The sequence below is a fragment of the Lissotriton helveticus genome, chromosome 3_1, assembly GCF_964261635.1.
Source record: "Lissotriton helveticus chromosome 3_1, aLisHel1.1, whole genome shotgun sequence".
In the NCBI taxonomy this organism is placed as follows: domain Eukaryota; kingdom Metazoa; phylum Chordata; class Amphibia; order Caudata; family Salamandridae; genus Lissotriton; species Lissotriton helveticus.
This window is the reverse complement of record NC_136061.1, coordinates 1,539,029,687-1,539,053,147: the sequence shown is the minus strand read 5'-3', so window position 1 is coordinate 1,539,053,147 and position 23,461 is coordinate 1,539,029,687. Positions and strand designations below refer to the sequence as shown.

The following is a 23,461-nucleotide window of genomic DNA, read 5'->3' as shown; positions in this document are numbered from 1 at the left end:
AGTTTGAGCTTGTTTGGACTTTTGCCAAAGAGCTGGCATAGATGATTTGAGGTATTTGACTTTATTATTTTCTAAACTTTAATATAGGCTCCTTTCCTTGCGATAGTTTAATTTAATAGTCGTAATTCTAACCTTATCTGAGCCGGCAAGGCATTGCAGGGGAGATGGAAGACCGATCTAAATGTTCGTGTTAGAATTGTGTTAAGAATTGTTATGTCTCTCGATGCACTGCCTTGCCTCCATAGGAAATGCTCAGTAATCATTTTGTAGTTATTACTTTTAGCATTGGCAGATATCTTGGACCGCCTAAGGTACTCTGTATTGTGCGGAATGTGAGAAGTAGAGTACTGCCCTTCCTCTGTAGATCCTGCCTGTGCTGCTGGAGGGAGCCCTTATCGTCAAATAGTACTCCCACATATCAGTATGTTTTCACCTGCACTAGTTGCACTCTTTTTCCTATAGGACTTTCCCAACTAGATAGTTAGAGGTCCAGGTTACCAGAGTGGGTTCTTGTGTCTTGTCGTCCTTGTGAGGTAGGAATTCAATATCTTCTGTAGTGAATTCTTGGAGATGGAACTGCCTATAGAAGCCTCTCCTGGACTGGTATTCTGGTATAAAACTTGTTCGGCTACTTTCATCTAGAGCATCAAGGGAAGTTGGTGTCCTGCCTGAACAATAATTAGCAAGTCCATTACCAGTGTGTTTATGGGCCAAAAGCGGATCCAAATATTTTCGTCCAACTGGCTGATTCTGCTGGGATAAGCAGTCTAAATTTTTCAATTTGTTAGTGCAGACAGAAGATGAGCCTTGGCTACTACAAGTGTAAGTATTTCTTGGTTGTCCGCTGTGATAACCGGTGGCTCTTGATAGAGCTGTGCATCTTCCCTTTGCCATTTATTTGACGTGTTTAATCTCGCAGAAGGACTAGGGATCACGGGAGCGGAGGGTCAGGTTCGTGTTAGAGCCTAACACTGTTCAGGACTGGTGCTATTTCAGGGACTTTTCCTTGTTTTTTTTATCAAAAGGGGAATAAAGCTTCTTTCTTTTTACTGGTTCTTGCAGACCTGATTCCGTGTTTGCATGGGGCCTTCATTGAACTCATTTGTAATATTGGCCAGAGTAGAATTATTTGTACAATGGATAATTACTAAGCTGTTTGTCTTGCTTCTGGCCTTACAGTGTTTTTTTACTCTGTTTTTTATTTATCAGTTTCTCTAGGTGTGAACGAGAGACAGCTGGAAGGTGCTGGGTAACCTCACTCGTTGTGGCATCTTCGTTAACGAGGTCATCTGTCTTACCTGGTGACTATGTAGGTTGGCTATCAGCCACTAGTCCTGGAGTTCCTCGGTTCTTGTGTCTAATGTTGCCAGGCCCACCAGTTTCCTGCGGTAGTTGTTTGGACAAAAGGAAGACCTTAGTTCTCCCAGGAATATTCAGATTTACTTTTAAATCTTCAATTAATGTAGTTAGAGCGTCTGGGATGTTGCAAGTTTGATTAGTGGTGCACAAGGGTAGTTTATATAAGTAGCAGCCACTTGGTTTTTGCGCTCGAGATACTAATTTTTTTAGATCGGCCATTTTCTGGTCGATACTTGAGACAGATTATGCCATGAAATTGAGCAGGCCATCTTGGACATCCATTTTATTTGATTGATATGTCGGGGCTTCTAGTGTCAATTTTGTGTTCTAAAAAAGATGCCCCATACTGTAATTGATGCAACTGGCGAGTCTTGATTTTGAAAAAAGGTAGTGTTGCATTTGCAGGGGCTCTTATTTGCTGATAGTGGTCCCACACTTACACTTGTCTACACTTTCCCTAAAGCCCTCATACCCACATGCACATACTGGCAGGAACAGAAGATCTCCGGTAAAGAGCCCCAGTTTTGGGAGCCCGTCAGACATTGCAGCGCCAGTCTGACGAGGAGCAGAACCCAAATGATTAAGCATGACACCTAGCTTGCTGGGTGTGTGAGGGTTTTAGCTCCGAAAGGGGGATTCCCCTACCTTCGTTGGTGTCTCCCCTTTCTTTTTCTTTGCTTGGTTACACCTATTCTACTCTACCTTGGGGAACAGCGTCCTTTCGTTTGTTGTTGCAGTACTGGGGCGCGTACGCTGGACCCCGTTAAATATTGCCCTTCGGATCCCTCCCTTTGTAGACTAGTGGTCCAGCTTGACACTCAGTTTCTAGCTTAGAAGCTATGATTTGGATGCTATTGGTTGGATTAATGGATAAACATGGGGTCCCCCAGAAGTGAAGATTCCCTTTTTTAGGTGAGATTTTGTTGATTTTCCAATGGTCTAATCTTTCTGGAGTTGCACTGTGGCAACACGAAACGTTGGTTAATGTGCCAGTCTGTTTTTTAAAGGTGAGGTGTGGTAAGCTCATAGTATGACTGAGGCATGGCTGTTGCTACTCCAATTGTCTGCTTACTGTGTGGTGTAGTTGATGGGTTTGGAGAGAACGGTTCTCGGATTTTTCAAAATTCATATGATCTTTAATCATTTTTACATTGACTTCTATTGGCGGTGGGGCACCGGTTCTCAATAATGATCTTGGGTACTTCTTAGGTGGAAGTAAACTGATGGAGGTTTGTGGCGACAAAGATCCCAGTGAGAGTGGTTCCAGGTCGATTATTGGTCCCCAGTGAGAATCTTTGTTTCTTGTCAGCTCAGGATTTGCTTCTATTTCTGCCGGATCCACAATTTTATAATCAAGTCAACAGGTGTACAAATAGCACCTATAGTTGGTATGATTGGTGCTGGGAGGATACGTGTCCTCTTGGATCGTAAGCATTGCCCCAGCTGGGTCTTTTAAGAAGTTAAACTTGTGCAGAACTTTAGTTGTCTTTTTCAACAATTGACACTAGGGAGATTATTGGCTGATTCTGTCCAATATATTTTTCTTTAGCGTTTTTTGCCGTCGACAAAGCTAGGAGTTTTTTCTTCCTCTTTATTGGAGGGAATAATGCCCTTACACGCCCTGACCGCATATTTGGCTATTTGTTTCCCTAGCTCTTGTCTCATGGTACTCAAATTTTCCAGATATTTCCAGATGGACCTTTGTGCTTTATCAGCACAGCTCTGTGTGTTAAAAACATGATGTTCAAATGAGAGTATCCAATGTTATTAATATTTCGAATCCAATGATTTGTTGTAGAAGTGATTGCTCAGTTTCTTACTTGGCTTCGCTGTGAGGCACAGCCTGATATGGTGGCTAGTCAGAAAATGGCCGAAGAAAGAAAGCCTGTCACATCAGTGAGAGTAGAGGGGCTGACAGAGGTATACCTCTAGAAGAAATGCTAGTCCATGGCCCCTGGGGGATCAGAGGCAGCGTTGAATGGGCCTGCAGCAGTGCCGCCTACTCCCATGACCTGAGGGCCACAGACCGAGCTTCCAGTGCTACCAGACCTCACCTGGTTTGCGGAAGTCGTAGCACAAGCGCACCATCGCCTGATGTGACTGCCTCACTAGCCACCCTCTTGCTGCTATTTACCCCTCACTTTAGAAGCCTGTCCAAGATTTTCCGGAGCCTTCAGTCTGCGTCCTCTGATAGTGCCCTCTAGCAGCTGTTCGCACAACTGCAGCATTGTGCTGTGTGTTAGCTGCCGGGGACGACAAGATTGAGTAGGCATTGCTTTTACAGCCAATTGTGGCTGGGAGGGCTACATGGTGCTGGATGGTGGAGATGCAGTTGGGGAATGGAATTGGGGAGTGGAGCTGGCATGCAGCCCCCTAGGCTAGTAAGGCACAAGCCGCTCAGGCCTAATGCCAGCAACCTCCTTGCCCACTAGCGGTGAACCGTGGCCCTAGGGCCTTACCTTAACTCTGCTTGCTGGTTATGCTGGCCGCCGCACTGCACATTATAACCCTCTCCTCTCTGCCATCAAACCAGGAGGTTAGCAACCGTATAAGCTCCTAAGGCGCAGTCTAGTTGGCAGTGGCAAACAGGTGAGGGGAGAGACTGAATTCCCTGGTAACAGACTCCCCTTAGAGAACCCCTTGCCTCAGCCGGGCTCACATCTTCTGCCACGCCCACTGGTCGCACACTCTCCAAAACAGCAGGTACCGATTGGCTGCTAGCACTTAATCATGTATTGCAGTGCTCGGAGTAATACAAGGGCACTAAATCTGCATGCTGACACCAGTTTCTCTTTGTCTGCGCCCAAAGATGGGAATCCGGAGCTTTGCTCCCACTTATTTCACCTTTCACAAAATTCTCACATTCTTCATCAAACTTGGCTGTGTGCAGTGATGTTGCCCTTATGGATGGCAGGTTTCAGTCCATGGTGAGATTCCAGAAGCAAATGTCAGTGATGGACCCACATAACATCTACTTATGGTGCTTCACACCAAGCATGACTCCAAGTTGTGTGAAAAATGATTTCTGATGCACTTAAAACCATCAAGGACAGGGGAGTTCCAAGGTTTGTTGCAGAACACACAAAGCAAGGTCTGTCCAATATAAATCACCCTCATCAGTTAAGTCTAAGGCAGGGTTGAAAAACAAGTCCAAGGGGAAGTCGAGGAAGCAATATAAGAAGCACAACCCAATCTCTACGACGGCTAGTTGCTCCTGATCCAGGGGGACAGTACATAGTCAGGAGTCGCAGCATGTTACTTCAACATCAACTAACTTTGGCCTTGTAGCCAAAGCACCCAGAGTTTTCTTGGCTATTGCTAATTCGGAAAATTGTTTTCTGCCTTAATGAAGGCTAGGCTACAGCAGTTTAATATCATTACAGTTCCCTTTGGTGTGCCTTCTGTCCCCATGGTCCCATCTGGGTTACCAGTAGGAACTTCTGCTTGATGGCTCTGTGACAACGTAACAGAAGAAAAGGTGCAATGCCAATGGAATAAAGGAAAGACCACCTCGGTGGTCTTGCTGTTACAGAATTAATAACTATGGACTCATGACATGTTCTTGAGTGTACGTGCAAGTGAATACAACAAATTAAAAAACATTATTTTGGTCTGGCTTGGTCTGTGACGACAAAAGCAAAGAAAGGAATTATGAATTTGGTTATCACCAAGCTATATCTTGGGTTAGGCAAATCATAAACACATGATATAGAAATAATGTCTTTTGAATGACATATTTTATGTTACATACAGGAATAAAATCAAGAAAGGCAATGTAGCATTGTCTCCAAAAGTAACACCCTTTCCGATGAAAATTCTCTTGTGCTGCGTTTTTTAAGGGGCTGGTTCATATGTTCCTGCCAGGTGAGTGAGCGAACTGCACATATTGTACGGGGTTCCCCCATATTCATCTTTCGTCCAGGACAAATTAGTCCTCCAGACAAAGCGGCATTCCTGCCCAAGGTAGTACTGCCCTAGCACTTAAGGCAATCCATCACTTTGCTGGCTTTCTATGTACTGCCTCACCCTTCCAAGTAGGAAGAAGGGCTTCATCACCAGACCCCTTAGCAGGCACTTCGCTTCTATGTGGCCCAAACTGGTGATTACCAACAGGACAAGCAATGTTTCATTGGCTATGGCTAAGAAAAATACCAAGCGGTGCAAAAGAGACCATCTCAAGAAGAATTGAACTATATATCAAGATCTGCTAATGGCTAGCAAAAAGCAGCCCCAGGATGCTTGTACGCTCCAGAGCGAAGGCTGCTACCACTGAGCTGGCATTCACAAAGCATTACTGCTTGGATAACCAGTCCAGTGGGATGGGAACTTTTTCTAATCTGTCCTGCAGTATTTCCTGATCTGACCCATTCGACAGACTTGCCACCTGGGGAGGTTCTGCTCTAGTATCTATTCACAAGGTGACAAATCTGTGGTTAGAAGCCTATTAGAAGGACAATGTATTTACCTTCTGTAACACCTTTTCTGGTAGAGACTCTAACAGCAGATTTCTAACTGACTTTCCTTCCACCCTGTTCTGTGGAATGGACTCATATCATCCATTAATGAGATTCCAACCTAATGTCTGCACACTGGCATAAACTGATTTCAGTAGCTTCACGTCCATCAGTGCAGATGGAGATCAGAAAAATCTGATGTCCGGGCACAGAGGTGGCGCATATATGGTGACCCTGACATAATGTCCGGGACAGGGCGGACGCGCACAATGGCACCTGTCGACTTGTGAGCGAATTGCTACAAACGTTTCCGGATCCAGTCTAGCACCTGAGGAAATTAACAAGGAGAGGAACCTGCTTTTAAAAAGTGTATTCCAGAAAACCCGTTATCGAAGTTAAGTCACTTGTTCGACTAGGATTACAAGGAAGTAACTTACCTTGGGTGTGAGGAGTAACTGAATTTATGAATTTGGGGGAACTACTGTGACAGATACGTTAATATTGTTTATTTAGTTTAACGAAAAACACAGACATCCATTACAGTGTATCATAAAATTAAGGGAAAGGGCAGACTATAGGGAAAAATGTAATGCTAATGTGAACTTTCTTACGTATTAAACACATTGTTAAATAAAGTTAGAAACGTACAAATAGATTTTGTATTTTCAAATTACTTACATGATAAAATGATTAGTGACTTGATTCAACTTGAAAATTGTGTAATAATGGTGCTATTCTCATCATGTGCATTGTGTTGAAAATATGGTATACAAAAACATGTGAACAGAATTCATTTTCAACAGCATTAAACCAAGTTTGTGGTAGTCTCCGTTCAACTAAGATTGCTAGAAAAGGTAGTTGCCCAAAGAGGAAGACCATACACTTCTGCTCAAATGAGGTGAAACCACAAAGAGATCTTGCATGAAGAAAATATTTTGGTAACTTCTCTGTTTTTTTAAGTCTTCTTAGTGGTTTTTATATGATGTAATTAGTTAATGAAATCATCTTCTGTCCAACATAGATCTTTTAGAAGTATGTCTTTTTTTGTAGAAAATAAATTCTTCTTATGCCATAATGTACAAGTGAAAGCTTACTGATAAGTACTTGTGTATGCAGCGTAGAGAAGAGCATCATCCAATCTCTCACCTATTATGCATACAGCTCTCAACATCACCTTTCTAATGGCCACATACATACTTCTTTGCATGCTACATCTATAGGAAATCAGCATTTGATATGTTCAACTTCCTGGCCTCAAAACATCGGCAGCCTCCTGACTACAACCCCAATGACGAGGAAGAGGAGGAAGTGCAGCTCAAGTCTGCCAGGTATGAAGGCTTTTTTGGTGGTAAAGGGTGTTTTTGATGCTGTAGAAAAATATTGGTTCCTGTTCTTTGTTTTGCCTGTTCAAGTCATAATCCTGTGTTTTCAGAAGAGTATGTATTTGATGTGATGTATTGTTAATTGGTGGCAAATGTTATATTTGAGCTGCGTTTTGTCTGCATTTGTTACAGGAGGGCTACTAGCATGGACCTACCAATGCCAATGAGGTTCCGACACTTGAAGAAGACCTCGAAAGAAGCTGTTGGTGTCTATAGGTAAATATGACTTGGGAGACCCAACTGTAGTAGGACATATCCAACAATGTAACTCTGGCACAACATTCACTTTCTCATTGCTATAGCACAACTGGTCCCGCACTGACTAAGTTCCAACCTCTTGTTGCAGTCGCCCATAGCACTCACACTTACTGAAACTAGAGCCTCACGGGTCCCACACTTCACTGACACCAACTTTGCATTCTCCCAGTATTACATATCCAGGGGTCTCGCACCCACGGAGACCAAGGTCACACACCAGTACTTATGCTTGATGGAGCCAGCTTGTCCTGACCCAACCTGAGCTTACACAATTCAGTCACAAATATTCACTCCGTTCTGAAGTCACCAAGCTGCACTACCCAGTCAGAGGTCCATATGCCTAGGACTGATATACGCCAAACTCTTCCATTGCTACTGCTTCATTTCACTCGGTCACTTTCTCCAAGTTGAGTTCTCGCCATGCTACGGGCTTATAAATCCCCTCCCTCACTGAGATCAGAGAGTTGCTGCCCCCTATTACTAGATTCTTATGGGTCCCATCAAGGTTGGCATCATGCTATGCTCTTCCCACTACAAGAATTTCAATATGCATTTGATGATAATGGTGTTCTCAGGCAGTGTGTTGCTCTTACACAGGTCTCCTATCCATGGCCGTGGTTTGTTCTGCAAGCGAAACATTGATGCGGGTGAGATGGTGATCGAATACTCAGGAAATGTGATCCGATCCACTCTCACAGACAAACGGGAGAAATACTATGACAGCAAGGTGAGGTTTGACAAGAGTGCCATGCTTTGTGAAGTGAGGCACATGTTTGCCCTCCTTTGGGATTGTTGCTTCATGTGCGCTGGGGAAATTGATTGGGGAAGCATGCTTTACGGATCCCATGAATAACTTTTTGGTGTGCCGAAGTGTGTAATGGACACAGTAGGAGGTCCATGTGATTTGCAATTAAATTAATTGGTTAATCTCTGGCTCCATTTAGTTGTACTTTATTTTTACTACAGTCTTTGGCTCTTTTAGGAAATCCAAAGTAATGCTGTGAATTTTCTTTTGGGAATAAAACAGAAAAAGGCCCCAAGCATGTTTCATCTTCACTTCACATATATATTTCCTTTAATAATCAACTTTGAAATTTTTTCATTTACCTAGAATAAAGCCTTCTGCTTTCAAACATCCCTCCTTTAGCCTAAACCTTATTGCCCTTTCAATTTTCTTTCTATTTTTTTTTTGCAAACCTTTCCACTACAGTATCACATTACCCTAATCTCTTGCCTTTATTGCTTACCTACTCCCTTACTTATCTGTACTGTTACTGGTAGTTCTTCATCCACTGTTTGGATTAATTACCCTTATATGCAGTTAATCAACCTGAGAAAATGATGGTGGTGTAATAACATTTGGCCGAAGGATTATTCTGCTTTCTAATTATGGAATCCTTATAGTGGTGGCTGTTATGTTGGTCAGATACAGTACAGAATACAATTAACAACATTTTGTAGAAATACCTACTATGGTCTAAAATTTAACTGGATAGAAATAGCCACAAGGTTCTAAAGATTGTAGAAAGCTCACTACCAATCGGGCTCCACTGCAGAGCCCTGGGCTTGCATTGTCAAAGCATTTGACCATATTCTGTGCCATACCTTAGCACGTCAGAAGGCCTGATCAGGCTTCAAGAGAAATGTGTTCTGTCATGGTACCTACTTGCTTTTCAAGTGCAGGCTGCCCCATTAATCTTGTAACAGCCATGCTAGAAAGTTTCCTCATTGTCCCATTAAAGTGTAACAAACATGTCAAAATTTGCTGATGTCCATAAAATAAATAATCAGCAGCGTCTAGAATTGTGGTGCTTTTCAATTAAAGTATAGATGCCTTCCTGAGAAGTGCCTTTTCTGTGATATTTTAATTATACCAACCCTGCTCAGAAGGGGTAGTACTGTCTCGCTGGAAGTCCTGTAGGGTGGTACTGACCAATATGTGTATAGCATCCCTGTTCAGACGTACCAGTAGTACAGTGGACATTGCTTCCATATGCTTTGTGTGCTTGGTAGCACTAGCCTTATGGAAGAGCACCCTCACACAGAACTCCTCCTGTTTGTGTATATGGTAGTGTCATAATGCACCCTAATACATTTTTTCCTATCTGTCCATGCAGGGGATTGGCTGCTATATGTTCCGAATTGATGACTCTGAGGTAGTGGACGCTACCATGCACGGAAACGCTGCCCGCTTCATCAACCACTCGTGTGAACCCAATTGCTACTCCCGAGTCATCAATATCGACGGGATGAAACGCATCATCATCTTTGCCGTGCGCAAGATCTACCGTGGAGAGGAGCTGACCTATGACTACAAGTTCCCTCTGGAGGATGCCCGCAACAAACTGCCCTGCAACTGTGGAGCCAAGAAATGTCGCAAGTTTCTGAACTAGAACTTGTCTGTAGATTTGCCAGAGTGCTCTGGCTAAGAGTTGAAAGAAGACTCGGGCAAGGGCTGGTCCGAGGCAGAAGAGAATAAGGACACACCCAGGTCTCGTTTTAGTCTCAGTTGATGGCAGAAAGGACCTTGTTTCATGCCCCAGTCCATACGGTTCTGTGTCCCTGCGCCATTGGTATCCATTGCCTTTGTGTCTAATGAAAAAGAATGCAAGTTTGTTAGAAGAGTCCATGAACGCATGGGTTTCTTTAAACACTTCTACATTTTACCACCCATGAGGTGCATAAATGTTGGGCAAGATGGCATGACTACGAGTTTAAATATAAGGGACTGATGCCTCTACCACCCAGTGTACACAAGCAAAATAATCCTTAAGTTAGTGAGGCTGGACTTCCGTAGTGATTCTGGGTGGTAAATGGTTTGTGGCCAGAGACCACAACAACAGTCACCCTGATTTCTCACACGATAATCTCCTTAGGAGGGTTCCCAAGAACCAGAGGGTACCGATCAGGGTTTACCTCAGCATCTGGTCTGACACATTGTGTCAATCTGTTAGGTTTCACAGTCCTCATGCTGGCATTGGAGGACAAGAGGTGTAGATTTGGTTGTGAAGAGGTCAGCTTTCCATCTTATGTCTGATTAGAATGTGAATTTTTGCCGTTACTCTGGGCCACATTTCATATTGTTAATTTTGAAGGGAAGGGTTCTCTTCCCCTGAAAGCATTGGACTTTTGCCTTATCCATATTACTGCCTTTGTTCAGCAGCCTGTCTCCCGTGGCCCATGCTATCTTCTTTTGGTGCAAAGTGGAGGGTTGTCGACTTAATGTGGCTGTCGTTGCAACAGGAGAAGCCAGAAGATGACCAAGGGCTCTATTTGACCCTTTCCAGAGATTCGGGTCATTGAGTGGCAAGGGTGGACTTTTGCTTTCTCTTGCATGATTATTTAGTTTCCTGTAGTTAATTAGTTTAATATTTATGGCATGTGCAACCTAGGAGATTTGATTGAGAGGGCCTTGTACGAGCAGGAGGGGAAGTTCACCCTTACAGTAAGAGGAAGGAATGGAACAGGCAGTCCACAGAAAAGTGCTCCTCCGATAAAAGGTATGTTTTTCATTTGCACATTAGCTCTTCATAGGTGAGTTGACCGTCTTCTCCAGATGAGAGGCGGGATTGACACTGCCTGTAATGAGGTCACTTGTAAAAAGTGAGAAGAGTTTTCGCATTAGCTGGGTATGACATTTCGAATGTGAGGAGAGATTTGTTGCTAACTGAGTGCAGGCATCAAAATGCTTGGAGGTAGACATTTCGTAGGCATCCCATAAGTGTGGTCATTCGCTTTTCAGATGAGAGAAATGTCTTGGCAAGGAATGTGTACGATGGGATTTTCATATCTGAGGAAGGACTTTACATGGACTGTAGATGATTGCTTTTCAGACAGGTGCGAAAGGTTTGGAACTAATTAAGTGTGAGCGATGGCATTTTATATAAAAGGAATGCTTGACATTCGCTATGGGAGAAGGTTGACAGCAAATGATTGAGTGATCAGGGAAAATTGTGGACTAAAAATCTGGCACATATTGGCTAGTGATTCATGGAGAAGGGCTTGTCTTATTACTGAGTGGCAGTGGGTGTCGTTCCCTTTGATGCCCTATCCTGTAGCTTATGAAGAGCTTTGTGCTTGAGGGCCTCTTCTATTACTGGTATACGGTTCATATGTTGTGATTGTTTGCGTGCCAGGACCACTTTTTCCTTAGTGGTGTGGTGGTTGTCCTTTAATATTTGCCAGAGACTCGGTTTTGAAGAGCATAGAGGCAAAGCACATGCTTGTAGCCTTCCTCATTTTGTCTTGAGACAAGGACAATGCTGACACTACTTGTCTTCCTCTGCTCTGGCCATGGTCAGGCTCTGAGCAAACCCTCAAATTTTTGGTTTTATTTCTCAGCCCCATGACAACCCATTTGCATCGAAATCCTCAGATTTTTCTCCGTTCCGTTTACAGTTTTAGTATTTAAGGTTTTATAGATGTAAATATTTTGTATATTTTTTTACGAGAAAGAGGCACTTAAATAGGGAAAAGCACTTATGTGACGGCTCTATTTTTAAGAAAAGTGGTTATCTTAATTTAAAGGAGATGTTAGTTTTGATGTTGTTTATATTATTGTCTTAGGAAATAGTGTTATAGAATTTTAGATATATACAGAGAGGAGTCATATTTCCCTTCCGCCCACCGCCTCAATAAATCTTTCTTTTTAAAAAATGTATTAGCACAGCAACTGGTTGTTGGCTGGCTTCTGAACGCTTTGGCAGGGTTCTGGAAGCCATGGATAAAGTGACTTTTCCCTCAACTGAGGTCACTTATTGTGTTGGGAGAGGCTGCAACATTGTTTGGGCTTGGTCACCAGTTAAGCTGTAACTCACATTAGGGAGTTCATAGTTTGTACTCCTAATGCTGCTCCACAAATTGCTGTTTTAGGAGGCAATCTCTTATTTTGTGATTGTCTTTGTCAGGTGATTGAACTCTAACTTATTAAGCTGGCATCGACTTTACCCCAAGCGATGTGTTAAGCCATTGTCACTCGCCTATATTTGGGCTCCAATAAGACTGCAACACAACTCCCCTCTGTGATTCCAGTTTCACTTTATACTGTGACGTTGCAAGGTATTTCAGGCAGGCATGGGGCAAATGAAAATATAACACAGGTTTTGTTGTGCGCATGGGATCTATTCTCAGCTGTTGTTCAAAGCAGCAAGGTATTAAAATAGTCATGACGTTCTTGCACCTGCGTAGAAGCCAGAATAGCTGTAATCATGGGTTTACCTAGATGTTTGAATATGCACTCGAAAACGGTCAACGAGAAAATTGTGCACACTTGGGTTTTTTATCAAATAGCAGGTGTTGAAAAAAAATACTACAAATGTCCCGACTGGGGAGGCTTGCGCCTTACATCTCATCCTCTGCTTAACCTGAAAGCCTTGACAACATTGTAGGGTGTCCTCTAGCCCATTCCCTCTTCAATCAGTCCTTGCATATTTCCTTGGTACACCCTTAGGAAACACAACATCCTGAGATAAAGTAGTTATGGGGGCGGGGAGACAAAAAAATTCATTTCCGATAAATATTGCACTGTGTGAGGCGGGTTGATATACAGATAGAGATATATAAATATATATTTTTTTTATGAAAAAAAGATTTTAAAAGTTAAGCGGACAGCTGCAGCTTTAGCTGAAGATGCACTGACAGAGATGGGGTAGTGGTGTAGGAGGAAAGGAGGCAGGACTCTCACTTATCAATGTCTTCAAGACCTAACTGTCCAGCTAGACATTCCTTCTGGTCTCGGCTACTCCAAATCCTTCTATTTTAGGGTCGTTGAGGAAAGCATCTGTCACAGACCCACTTTCATAGATATCTATCATGGAACGTGAGAATTTGAAATAACAACTTTTGGAGTGTTTGCATTAAAATACAATCAGGAGATTCTGTAGAGCGATAAATAATATTGTCTGTAAATACTTCTTGCACTCAACCCTCCGCGGTCATCATCTGAGAGATAGGCTGCTATTCGAATTGTGGCTGTATCACTACATGAAGCTGTTGAGGCCAGTGACTGATGCTGTGCAGCCCAGAATTGCCCTACCAGGCTCCTTTCCCACCTTCCCACCACCTCTGTTGCCGTGCTGCCGGACTGTATAAGGAGACAGCGTTATCTGCAGGGTTTCCAAACAAGGATAACCGTTAGCGATTGCCCAAAATGCCACATCATTGTGTAAAGTGGCATTTCATTTGTTTGTGTTTCTAAAACATTTTTATTTCTGTGTAAAGATTTGAGGGAGAATGTGCACACCAAAGGAAAACTCATGATGTGTAAAATAATTCACTGGCTGTGAGTGATCATTCCTAGATATATACTGATAGAAACCTTACAAAACAGCTGTGCATCTTTGCAGCTCTTTTCCCAACATGCTTCAGTATATCAAAGACTTTTGTTCCTGTTATAATGTGTCCCCAACAATGAGAACACCTTCTTAGAATGGTACCAGTGGGTGATGAGCTGAAATGTTCACTTTCTCTGAATAGAAGCAGACTGCAACATAGCTAGCATAGCCCCTTTATGAAGAATGCTTTTCCAGGATGATTTAGCTTGTGACATAACTTGTATGACCCTTTTCCACATTGCCTTACATTGCTCATGGTTAGTGAAAGACAGTTTATTGAAGTCCATTTATACTAAAACCTTTTCCGTCTACTTCCAGCTTGCTTCATTTTCTAGGAACATAGTCTTCAAATGAATCCTGTAAGAGACTTGAAGCAGAGGGGACCAGAGGGAGAAAAGCGTCACTGCATGCCTGCTATGTTGTTGAATAGGGTTTATACCCTCTTCATATATCTCAGTTTTGTCCAAACTCTGTTGCAGTAGAGATTAGTTCTTTTCCTAGCTCTAGTTGGCTCACACTGTGCTCATCGGTTCTCCCTTCACAGTGTGGAAGTAGCCTACCCTTAGCTTACCACCAGTCTTACCATTTTCATAGTCGCTGCCACTTACCTCACAGAAAGCCAAGGCAATCCATAGGCAGTGGCATGATCACATCCAGACTGGCACAGTGCAGCTCCCTCCGAGTAAATGTACAATTCCAAGGATAGCCACTGACCTCACAATGTCCGAAAGTCCATCTTTAAACGTTTTCTCACCCCCTTCATATTCTTTCTCAGTTGTATAAATCATGTATGTTGTTTCACTGGCAAGTAGACTTACCACAAAGGGCTGAAACCAACTGTCTTGTGAAATCCATTCAATTTTCAAAGCAATACAACTCTTAGTGGTAATCATGCAGTTCCGACCGAACCAATGGAACACATGCTGCAGTGTTTTATGGTTTACTCCGTATAAGTAATTGTGCACTCTAGGAACTGATTTTAGTAAAAAGGCACCATGTACAGAGCAGTCAGTAATGTCTTTTGGCTTTTAATTCTCGTTAGCACTAAATAATATGGATTGTGTTACAGTTGCTTGCAAAATGGTAAAAAAATGTTGACTGGCTTTCTGAGAGGCCCAGGTATCGGCAGCTGAGACTAGTGGTATGAAAGTGGGGTACAAATATGTGTTCCCTCCCCTACTTATTGCAGATTCAGCATCACTTCCAGGCTATACTGTGTACAAGTGTCTATTGGAGCTTCCTTGCTCATAGTCACCTGTTAGAGAACCAACCTTGCATAAGCACGTTTCAGCACCTCTCCACAGGTGATCTTTTCAAGGATTTCTTGAAGGGCCCAAATCCTAGTTTGAACTGCAATATTTTATGGCATTCTCTTTGGTGCTTGAGGGAGGACCATTACATTTTCAAGTATTTTGCTCCAATTTAGGTAATTCTTACTGAAGGTGTTTCATCTTTTCAAATGTCAACAGGCATTTTGGTTTTAGGCGAAGTGTGTTAGCTAATGTTCTCTTTTTCCTCAGAGCACACAAATTAACAAAGTGTCATTTCTGTGTACCAAATTGGAGATTTCCCACAAAAACACATGTACCCCAATTCTGCCAGGACAGTATATGACATTGGCTTTTGTGAACCTTGAAGATTGCCAAGACGTTTTCTGCCTTACCAGTGTTTTTGTCAGTAATTGTACTCTTTTATCCTTGTCTTTTCTCAGTTTTTTGGTTTCAAATATTTGGGACTCATACACTGGATATTATACAAATCTGTGCTTTATTGACTTCGGTATTGTCTTACAGTGCATCTCCGAGACCTAACATATGCTTGTGATTGCAACCAAGCCAGTGTTTCGTAACTGCAACTTTGACAACCCATTAGTTATCCGAATGTTGTACAAAAGCAGGGCTGGCATTCAAGAATCCCACCGCTGATCATGTAGGAAACTTGTGTAGACATTTCTCTTCCCTGCTCATCTTCCAGGTTCCCTTTTATTTTATTTTTTGTTCTTGCGAGAATTGGAATAATAGTCTTGTGGTCCAGCAGTGTTAAATCCCTCTTGATGGGAATGAAGGAAAAACTTTGTGACAGTTTAAAAAAAAGTAAACATTATAAACCAATTGTGAAAGCTATGGGAAAGACTGAATGTAAAAAAAAAATAATAAGTTGTACATAGGTGTAAAAACAGAAAAAGGAGTTTTTAAACATGTTTATTTTCTATGCACTTTTTTATTTAAGTGATAGTTTACTGAATAAACATGCCCTTTATTGATGTATATCCTGTTTTATGTTGGTTATTCATGGTGGAATATAGAATGAAAACGACGAAATCTTGGCCATTTAGAAATGTTTGTATGCAAATGTGTATTAACAATGGCATGTCCTAGATGAGCTTTCTCTTTGCTTCATGTGGGAGTCCGTTTTAGCCAAAAGTGGAACTATAGAGCACTCTACAATATTTTGACAGAGGTCACTTTTCAGTGTTAAGTAATGATTGCAGCATGAGTTGCTGTAAATATACATGCTCTGCATAAACCTTTTATATCCTTCTCGCTCTCATTCATTCTTACTGTCATTTCTACCTTCCCTCCATTCTGCTTCTAACTTTTTACCCTTTCCTTGAATTTGCTTTTTCTAGTGCCATTCCATTATTTCCTTCACTCACATGTCTGACTTATTTATTAGCACACAACCCTCTGTCCAACATTCAAGTCCCGCCCATATAAAGGATGTCCATTTGAGATATCTTTGCACTGCAGTAACATTTGATTGCTGCAGAAAAAAGGTTAATGGTGGATATTAAACACGCATTCCTGTTACTCTTCTTTAAACAAATGGCGATGAACAGCTGAATTAAGATTTTCAATTTCAGACATGATGCATACTGTAGGGTAAGGGAAATCAAAAAGGGAGTGAAGAGGTGGTGCGACAAGGCACCGCGGTGGGCTAATCCTCCTCTTGTGAAAGCATAAATAATCAACAGAGACCACCTGAACCAAGTATTCAGTATATATTCCGATGGTGTTGGAATACACTCAGTGTGTTAAAATACCCCTCACACACCAAAAGGGCCCTTGGTGTCATGCTTCATCATCGGGGTCTTCCCGCCCCCGCTGCGGGACGGGGCAGTGCTGCGACAAGCGGCTACGCCGGAGCACCTTTTAGTGAGTACTATGTGAGTGATGATGGAGTGAGTGTACGTGGGGTCGGGAGTGATAACAGTGAAGTTAAAAGATACCTGGCCTGGTGTTTAGAAAAAATTATTTAATAGGCACTGGCTGGTATCGTTAAAAGGGGTGAGGCGGAGGGCAAGAGCGGGTTACTAGTCTTGCTCTCCTGTGTGGGTCAACATGTTTCGGGGCGACATGCCCCTTCGTCAGGACCGGGTAAAAAGATCCCCCTGTCACTCACTAATGCGCTCCCACAGGTAGAGAGTAGTAGTGTTGGATCAATGTGTATGAATTAACTTAATAGATACACGTGTAAAAAGCTCGGTCAGTACTACTGATGATATAAGCTTTTTGAATGAGGAAATAATGCCCCATGAGCCAAGCTGGGCGAAGGGTACAAAGGGTCCAATCAACCCCCACACCTCCGTGCTTCCTCCTTCGTCAGCGGCTCACGGAAGCCGCTGACGAAGGAGGAAGCACGGAGGTGTGGGGGTTGATTGGACCCTTTGTACCCTTCGCCCAGCTTGGCTCATGGGGCATTATTTCCTCATTCAAAAAGCTTATATCATCAGTAGTACTGACCGAGCTTTTTACACGTGTATCTATTAAGTTAATTCATACACATTGATCCAACACTACTACTCTCTACCTGTGGGAGCGCATTAGTGAGTGACAGGGGGATCTTTTTACCCGGTCCTGACGAAGGGGCATGTCGCCCCGAAACATGTTGACCCACACAGGAGAGCAAGACTAGTAACCCGCTCTTGCCCTCCGCCTCACCCCTTTTAACGATACCAGCCAGTGCCTATTAAATAATTTTTTCTAAACACCAGGCCAGGTATCTTTTAACTTCACTGTTATCACTCCCGACCCCACGTACACTCACTCCATCATCACTCACATAGTACTCACTAAAAGGTGCTCCGGCGTAGCCGCTTGTCGCAGCACTGCCCCGTCCCGCAGCGGGGGCGGGAAGACCCCGATGATGAAGCATGACACCAAGGGCCCTTTTGGTGTGTGAGGGGTATTTTAACACACTGAGTGTATTCCAACACCATCGGAATATATACTGAATACTTGGTTCAGGTGGTCTCTGTTGATTATTTATGCATACTGTAGGGTGCCTGGTTCTTGCAAGTGACTGTCACAATACCCTGTACTTTATCTTAAGATACCAAGATGTGAGTGGGTTAATACATTTATTATCACTGCCTGATATGGAGGTGTACCAGATGTGCCTGGTTATAGGTGAGACGTATGTTAATGGATTAATGGTTATACTGTTACAGAAAACTGTACTGCTGTATAAAGCAGCAGTTGGTGTATTAAAGAGATGGGCAAGATTTGCAAGGTACTTTATTTTAATTTTCGAGGCATATGAGCTGTAGATCATATGATTTAACATAGACGGCCATCTGGAGTTCGGTCCGGATGTTTGCACTTTGTTTTTGTTCGAAGAAATCTTGCAGTCTAGGTGACTCCTCCTTTCAGTGATAGTGCGCATGGGCATCGACTCCATACCCAGATTGGTTTTTTCCGCCTTCTGATTCGGATGTGTATGGCTACGCTCCGGATCTGATAGAGACTACTAGCCGCAGATTCCTTAACATAGAATATTCCCCAGGCGTGAGACTGGACCCGGAAAACTTTCTTGCCCAGCATCCCTGGGGAGGAGGGAGGGGGGGCGGTGCCACGCGACTCTGCCAGACGTCCGCGAGGTCACATAAGCCCCACCCCGGCACGCTGACGTCAGTTTTCTTCTTTTCCGCATGCAATGGGGAACCGAATCGTGTACTCCTAGCCTGTTTCAGGCCTCCCTTTTTCGCCTTGAGCGTTTTCTTGGGAACAGTATGCTAATGCCTTCGGGCTTCAAAACGTGCTCATCTTGCGCACGCCAGATGTCGGCGACGGATCCTCACTCCATCTGCATGTGGTGTTTGGGAGAGCACCACGACTCCACAGACTGGGAGGCGTGTCAGCAACTGAAACCGAAGTCCCGGCGCTCCCGCCTGATGAAACTCTTTTCAGCGCGCATGTCAGGTCGGCATCGTCACCGCGTCCGTCCCCCGCGGACGGTTTCAAGAACCGCCGCCTGCGTCTCCGGCATCGTCCTTCTCCCAGGCCACAAGAGCGTCGCTCACCTGTTGGTAAGTGTTGCTCTTTGTTCCCGAGATCCTGTCCCTGACCTGTTAGGGGCGTGGGTTCTCCGTGGGTGGTGCGGCCCCACGCGTCGCCACCCTAACCGCCGTTTCCTGGCGCGGGGCGACTAGAGCCAGATGGAGGCCTATGCGGCTGCCTTGCAGGCCTCGTTGGCTCCTCCTTTGACTTCTACGTATCCCTTCCGCGCGCGGGGACTTCTCCTGCGCCGACAGGTTCGGCTCCAGGTTCGGAGGATGTGGTGCCGTCGGGGTGCGACCCTTTGGGGTTCCCTCCTTCGGACCACGGCGCCTCTGCCTCGCCGCAAACCCTCACGGAGGTCCCTGTGGTGTCGCGGGAGGTTGCTGGGGCTCGGGCATGTCCCCGAGTCCCCCTCGGTCCTCTGGGCAGGCCACGGCCTTGTCTGAGGTCGCGTGATGCCGCTCAAGCGCCGGGGGTTGCTGGCCCTGGCAGCACCGCAGGGACCGGATAGGGGTTGGGGCATGTCCTCGAGCCCCTCTCATCCCTCCTTGCAGGCGGATGCCTCATTGGGGCTCGAGTTGACGCCTTTTCGGCTCCGGCTCCGCCTCGGTCCCAGCCAGGAGCCAGGGTCTCCTGCGCCACGCGTTGTGGCGGAGGTCGTTCCGCTGTCCCTTCCGGCGCGGATTCTACGGCGCCAGGCCGGCGTCTGGTTGCTGATTTATCTTTGGACGCCCTCTCCTCCCCGGAGGTTCGGCGGTTGGTGGTTTTGTCTTCTCCGGAGACGAGACGCCGCGTCGTGGCTTTTTCCCCGTCGTCGTCTAAGGACGGCTCCTCGCCGTCACCGCAGTCTTTGCCAGATGCACCTCAGGTTCCCCATTCCTCAGTCCCTTTTCCCCCTTTCCGATCTTGGCCTTTCCTTCCTCCGATGGGACTGCGGGACGGCCGCCTGAGCTTGCAGCTGTCGCCCACAGAGGAGCTGCTTTCCCCACCGGGGGACCCTACGGAGGCGGGTGCTGCCTTAACTCTGGCCATTTCCACGGCTGCATGTGTCTTGCGCATGGGCGATCCAGCTGCCCATTTCCACACGGATCATCTTCTGTAGGTCCTCCATCAGGGTTCTGGTGGTCGGGAGCTGCTTCTTCCCTTCGAGGCTTCGCTCCACACTTCACTTTTGGGGGCTTGGGGGCAGCCAGCCATGGGGGACCCGGTGCCCCAACAACTTCTGCACCGACACCGCCCTGCGCTGCATGACCCTGTCTGTCTTTCTTTCTTTTTCTTCTTCCGTCTGCACTTTTAGAGGTGCAGCCGTCCGTGTCTGTTCCGCTTATTGCAGCCGGGGATCCACTACTTAGTGGATTGGTTCCGTCCGGGCGGTCCCCTTTTGGGGTAGTTCAGGAGGGTTTAATAACCCGATCCTTTGTTCTGAGCCTGACGTGGCCCGGGCGTTTAGTTTTGTGGCGTTGTCAGCAGCTAGCTGCCCCCGCCTGCTCTTCTGTCTTGTGACTGGCGACCTTGGCTTGGGCCCTGGCGCTCCCGTTTTCTGTCCTACAGGGCCATTGTGAGGTCTCGTTCTTATTCTTCCACCTGCCTTATTGCTGGGGCGCTGTTCTGTCTGGACTTCGAGCTGTGAGGGGCTCGGCTGCCCTCTTCACTGCGTTGTTTCCCGGTGGAGGGTTTTGCTGTACTTCTACCCCTGCTCCTTGGAGTCTGTAGGTGGCTTTTCTTTTTTCCTCTGCGTTGTCTGTACTTTGGGGCTTCCGGTGGAGGTCCCTGGTACGTTGACTGGGCTTGAGGTGGTCTGGCCTCCTTCGTTTTACCCTTGCTTCTCCTGTTGGTGGAGGCTGGGTTGCCTCTCTGGCGTTATGACATCCCCTGTGGAGCTGGTGTTCCTCCACAATGCTGAGGTTCTCTTCAACTAAGGGCCTGTGACTCATCTCCTGTTTCAGTGGGCAGGGCTGTTTTTCCCTGTCCCTGTGACTGGTCCCCTGTTGGGGGTCTTGGGCTTGTCTGAGCTGGAGAGGGCCTCTCGCAGACCCTCCTCCCCTTTGGGTATAGCTAGGGTATCTATTCTACTTTAAGGAATCTGCGACTAGTAATCTCTATCGGATGTACGAGTAACCTTCGGTAACAATGTATCTGGTAGAGCCGATTTTATCCGCAGATTCCTTCATGACCCACCCTTCCTCCCCGTTCTGCGAGGACCCTCTGCTTGGGTTTTCTGCAGTTGTCTCCCTTTGGGTGTCTTATCTTCTATGGGTGTCCTCTTCCTTTTCTTCCAGTCAGGCATTCCTCCGGCTGGTTTCCCTCCAACGTGAGGGCCTACTTAGGCTCTTTCTCTCTGTTGTTAGAGTTCTGATCCCCTCCTAGTTTTCATCGTTGGGGGTTCTTTTACCTGTCCTTGACCTCCTCCTCCTCCTTTCAGGAGGTATGGCCATCCTCGGCAGTATGGTCTGGAGATGGATTACTGTTGCTCCTCTGTTCCGGGCTTGTGGCCCTTCCCCTTGTGGTTGTAGTTTCAGATTCTCTTTCTCTTTTTCTTTCTGTCACTGCGCTTTCTCATGCTTGTGCCTCCGGGATGGCTCTTTCCTTGGCTTGCAAGAAGGTTCCACGGAGTGGTGCTTTACGCTTTTCTTGTTATGGCTTCGCTGCTCTGGCCTGCTAGTGCTTTACTGCCATTTGGTGCTTTCGCCCTTGTTTGCACCAGTTGTTCCTCAGAGTGGTGCTCTGCTCTTTTCCTGCTCTGGCCTGCTGTTGTCGCCTTCTGGTGCCTTGGTGCCATCTGGCGGTGTTCCTCACTTTTTGTTTCTCTCTCTTTGGTCTATCTGGGGTTTTCACACACTGTTCCCATGCTCTCATCAGTTTTGTTATGATGGCTCCGCGTTGTGGCACGGAAAAGTTCTCCGAAGCAAACTGACATCAGCTCTTCGGGGTGAGGCTTATGTTACCTCGCTGAGGTCACGCCCGTGGAGGACGTCGGGCGGAGAGGCATGGCACGTCCCCCACAGCCCCCCGCACCCCCTCGGCGCGCAGGGATGCTGAGCAAGAATGTTTTCCGGGTCCAGTCTCTCGTCTGCGGCTAGAATCGTCTCTACCAGATACATCGTTACTGTGGGTAAGTAACTCGTACTTCGGTATCGTTTTTTAACCCCTTCGACGTGCAAACCTCTACCCTCGACGGTATTGTCTTTCGATAGCGGTTTCCTCTTTCACGCGTATCGTCTACACTGTGAAAACCTTCAATCGGGAACTTCGAGGTGGGCCATCGGGCCTACACGTGCTGACCACGCCAGCAGTCAAGGCAACGGACTCCGTTCAAGCTATGTCCCAGGTGTTGTGCTAAGTTTCCATGCACCGACTTGCAAGAGGTATGCAACCTGTGCTTATCCCCCGAACACAAAGAGAAGTCCTGCGAAGGGTGTCAATCATTCTGATCGAAGAAGACCATTCGTAATCGTCGGGCTCGACGCCACGAGATGCAACGCGGCAGCGGCTCAATACCGGACATCTTCAGCCAAGAACACTGCCGAAGAAGACGAAAACTGGTCTCCGTGTCCGAAGCGGACTCCTACATGGAGGAAGACCTGAACGTCACTCCGGGTCAACGTATCGTGAGTACAGATCCCCATGTGCTCACTCAAAGGATAAGGCTCTGGTGTCACCCTCGTGCTCCGATCAACACTGAGAAAAAGTTTCCGATGCCCCGGCCCTCCAGCCCGGCTATGAAACATAAACACAACCCTTCCAGCTCGGGCTCGAGTCAGCCCCATTCCGGTGCCGCACAAACACCTACGGCACCGAAACATAAAGAGAAACAGGTGCCACTTCCCACACCGTCGACACCAAAGGCACCTCGGAGCCGAAACCCTCTAAAACAAAAGACTCGAAACCAACATCATCCATGCCTAAAGCCTCGGAGCCGAAACACTCCACACCTAAAAGCTCTGAGCCGACACAATCCCCGCCGAAAAGTTTGGAGCTGAAACTGACCACTCCGAAGACTCCACAGCCTAAACCTACTAAAACTAAGCATTCCGATTCAAAACACTCGACACCCAAAGACTCTGAGCCCAAATCTTCAATGCCGAAATCCACTCTTAAAGGAACAGATACTCCTTCCAAGGAACTTCCATCTGAAGACACACCTCAGGATCTAAAACAAAAAAGACTTAGTATTGATCCAAAAACAGGACACCTGGCTACTCTTCCTAAAAAACTGAAGTTAGACCTCCCACAAGATGTCCCTATATCTATGAAGAAAAAAAGAGTTATGGGTATTAACCCTTCTCCCCTTATACCTCCCTCTCCTCCTATTTCCAATTTACACATTACACCCTCAAATTCACCACCTCCAATGTCACCTGACTCACAGGATGATGATTTTGGGGACGGGAATGGGG

The 23,461-nt window shown here is 45.6% G+C and overlaps 1 protein-coding gene across 2 annotated transcripts in view; it reads left to right on the top strand.

Annotated features, from left to right (window-relative positions):
* KMT2A (lysine methyltransferase 2A) overlaps positions 1-16,052 on the top strand; it is a 1,541,152-nt gene extending 1,525,100 nt beyond the window's left edge. For both annotated transcript variants that reach the window (XM_078682247.1, XM_078682245.1), the window contains exons 32-35: positions 7,034-7,141; positions 7,328-7,411; positions 8,051-8,180; positions 9,571-16,052. In XM_078682247.1, the coding sequence (XP_078538373.1) occupies positions 7,034-7,141; positions 7,328-7,411; positions 8,051-8,180; positions 9,571-9,846 (598 nt within the window). In that variant the 3' untranslated portion in view covers positions 9,847-16,052. The remainder of the gene's footprint in view (positions 1-7,033; positions 7,142-7,327; positions 7,412-8,050; positions 8,181-9,570) is intronic.
* The last annotated feature ends 7,409 nt before the right edge of the window (positions 16,053-23,461 follow it).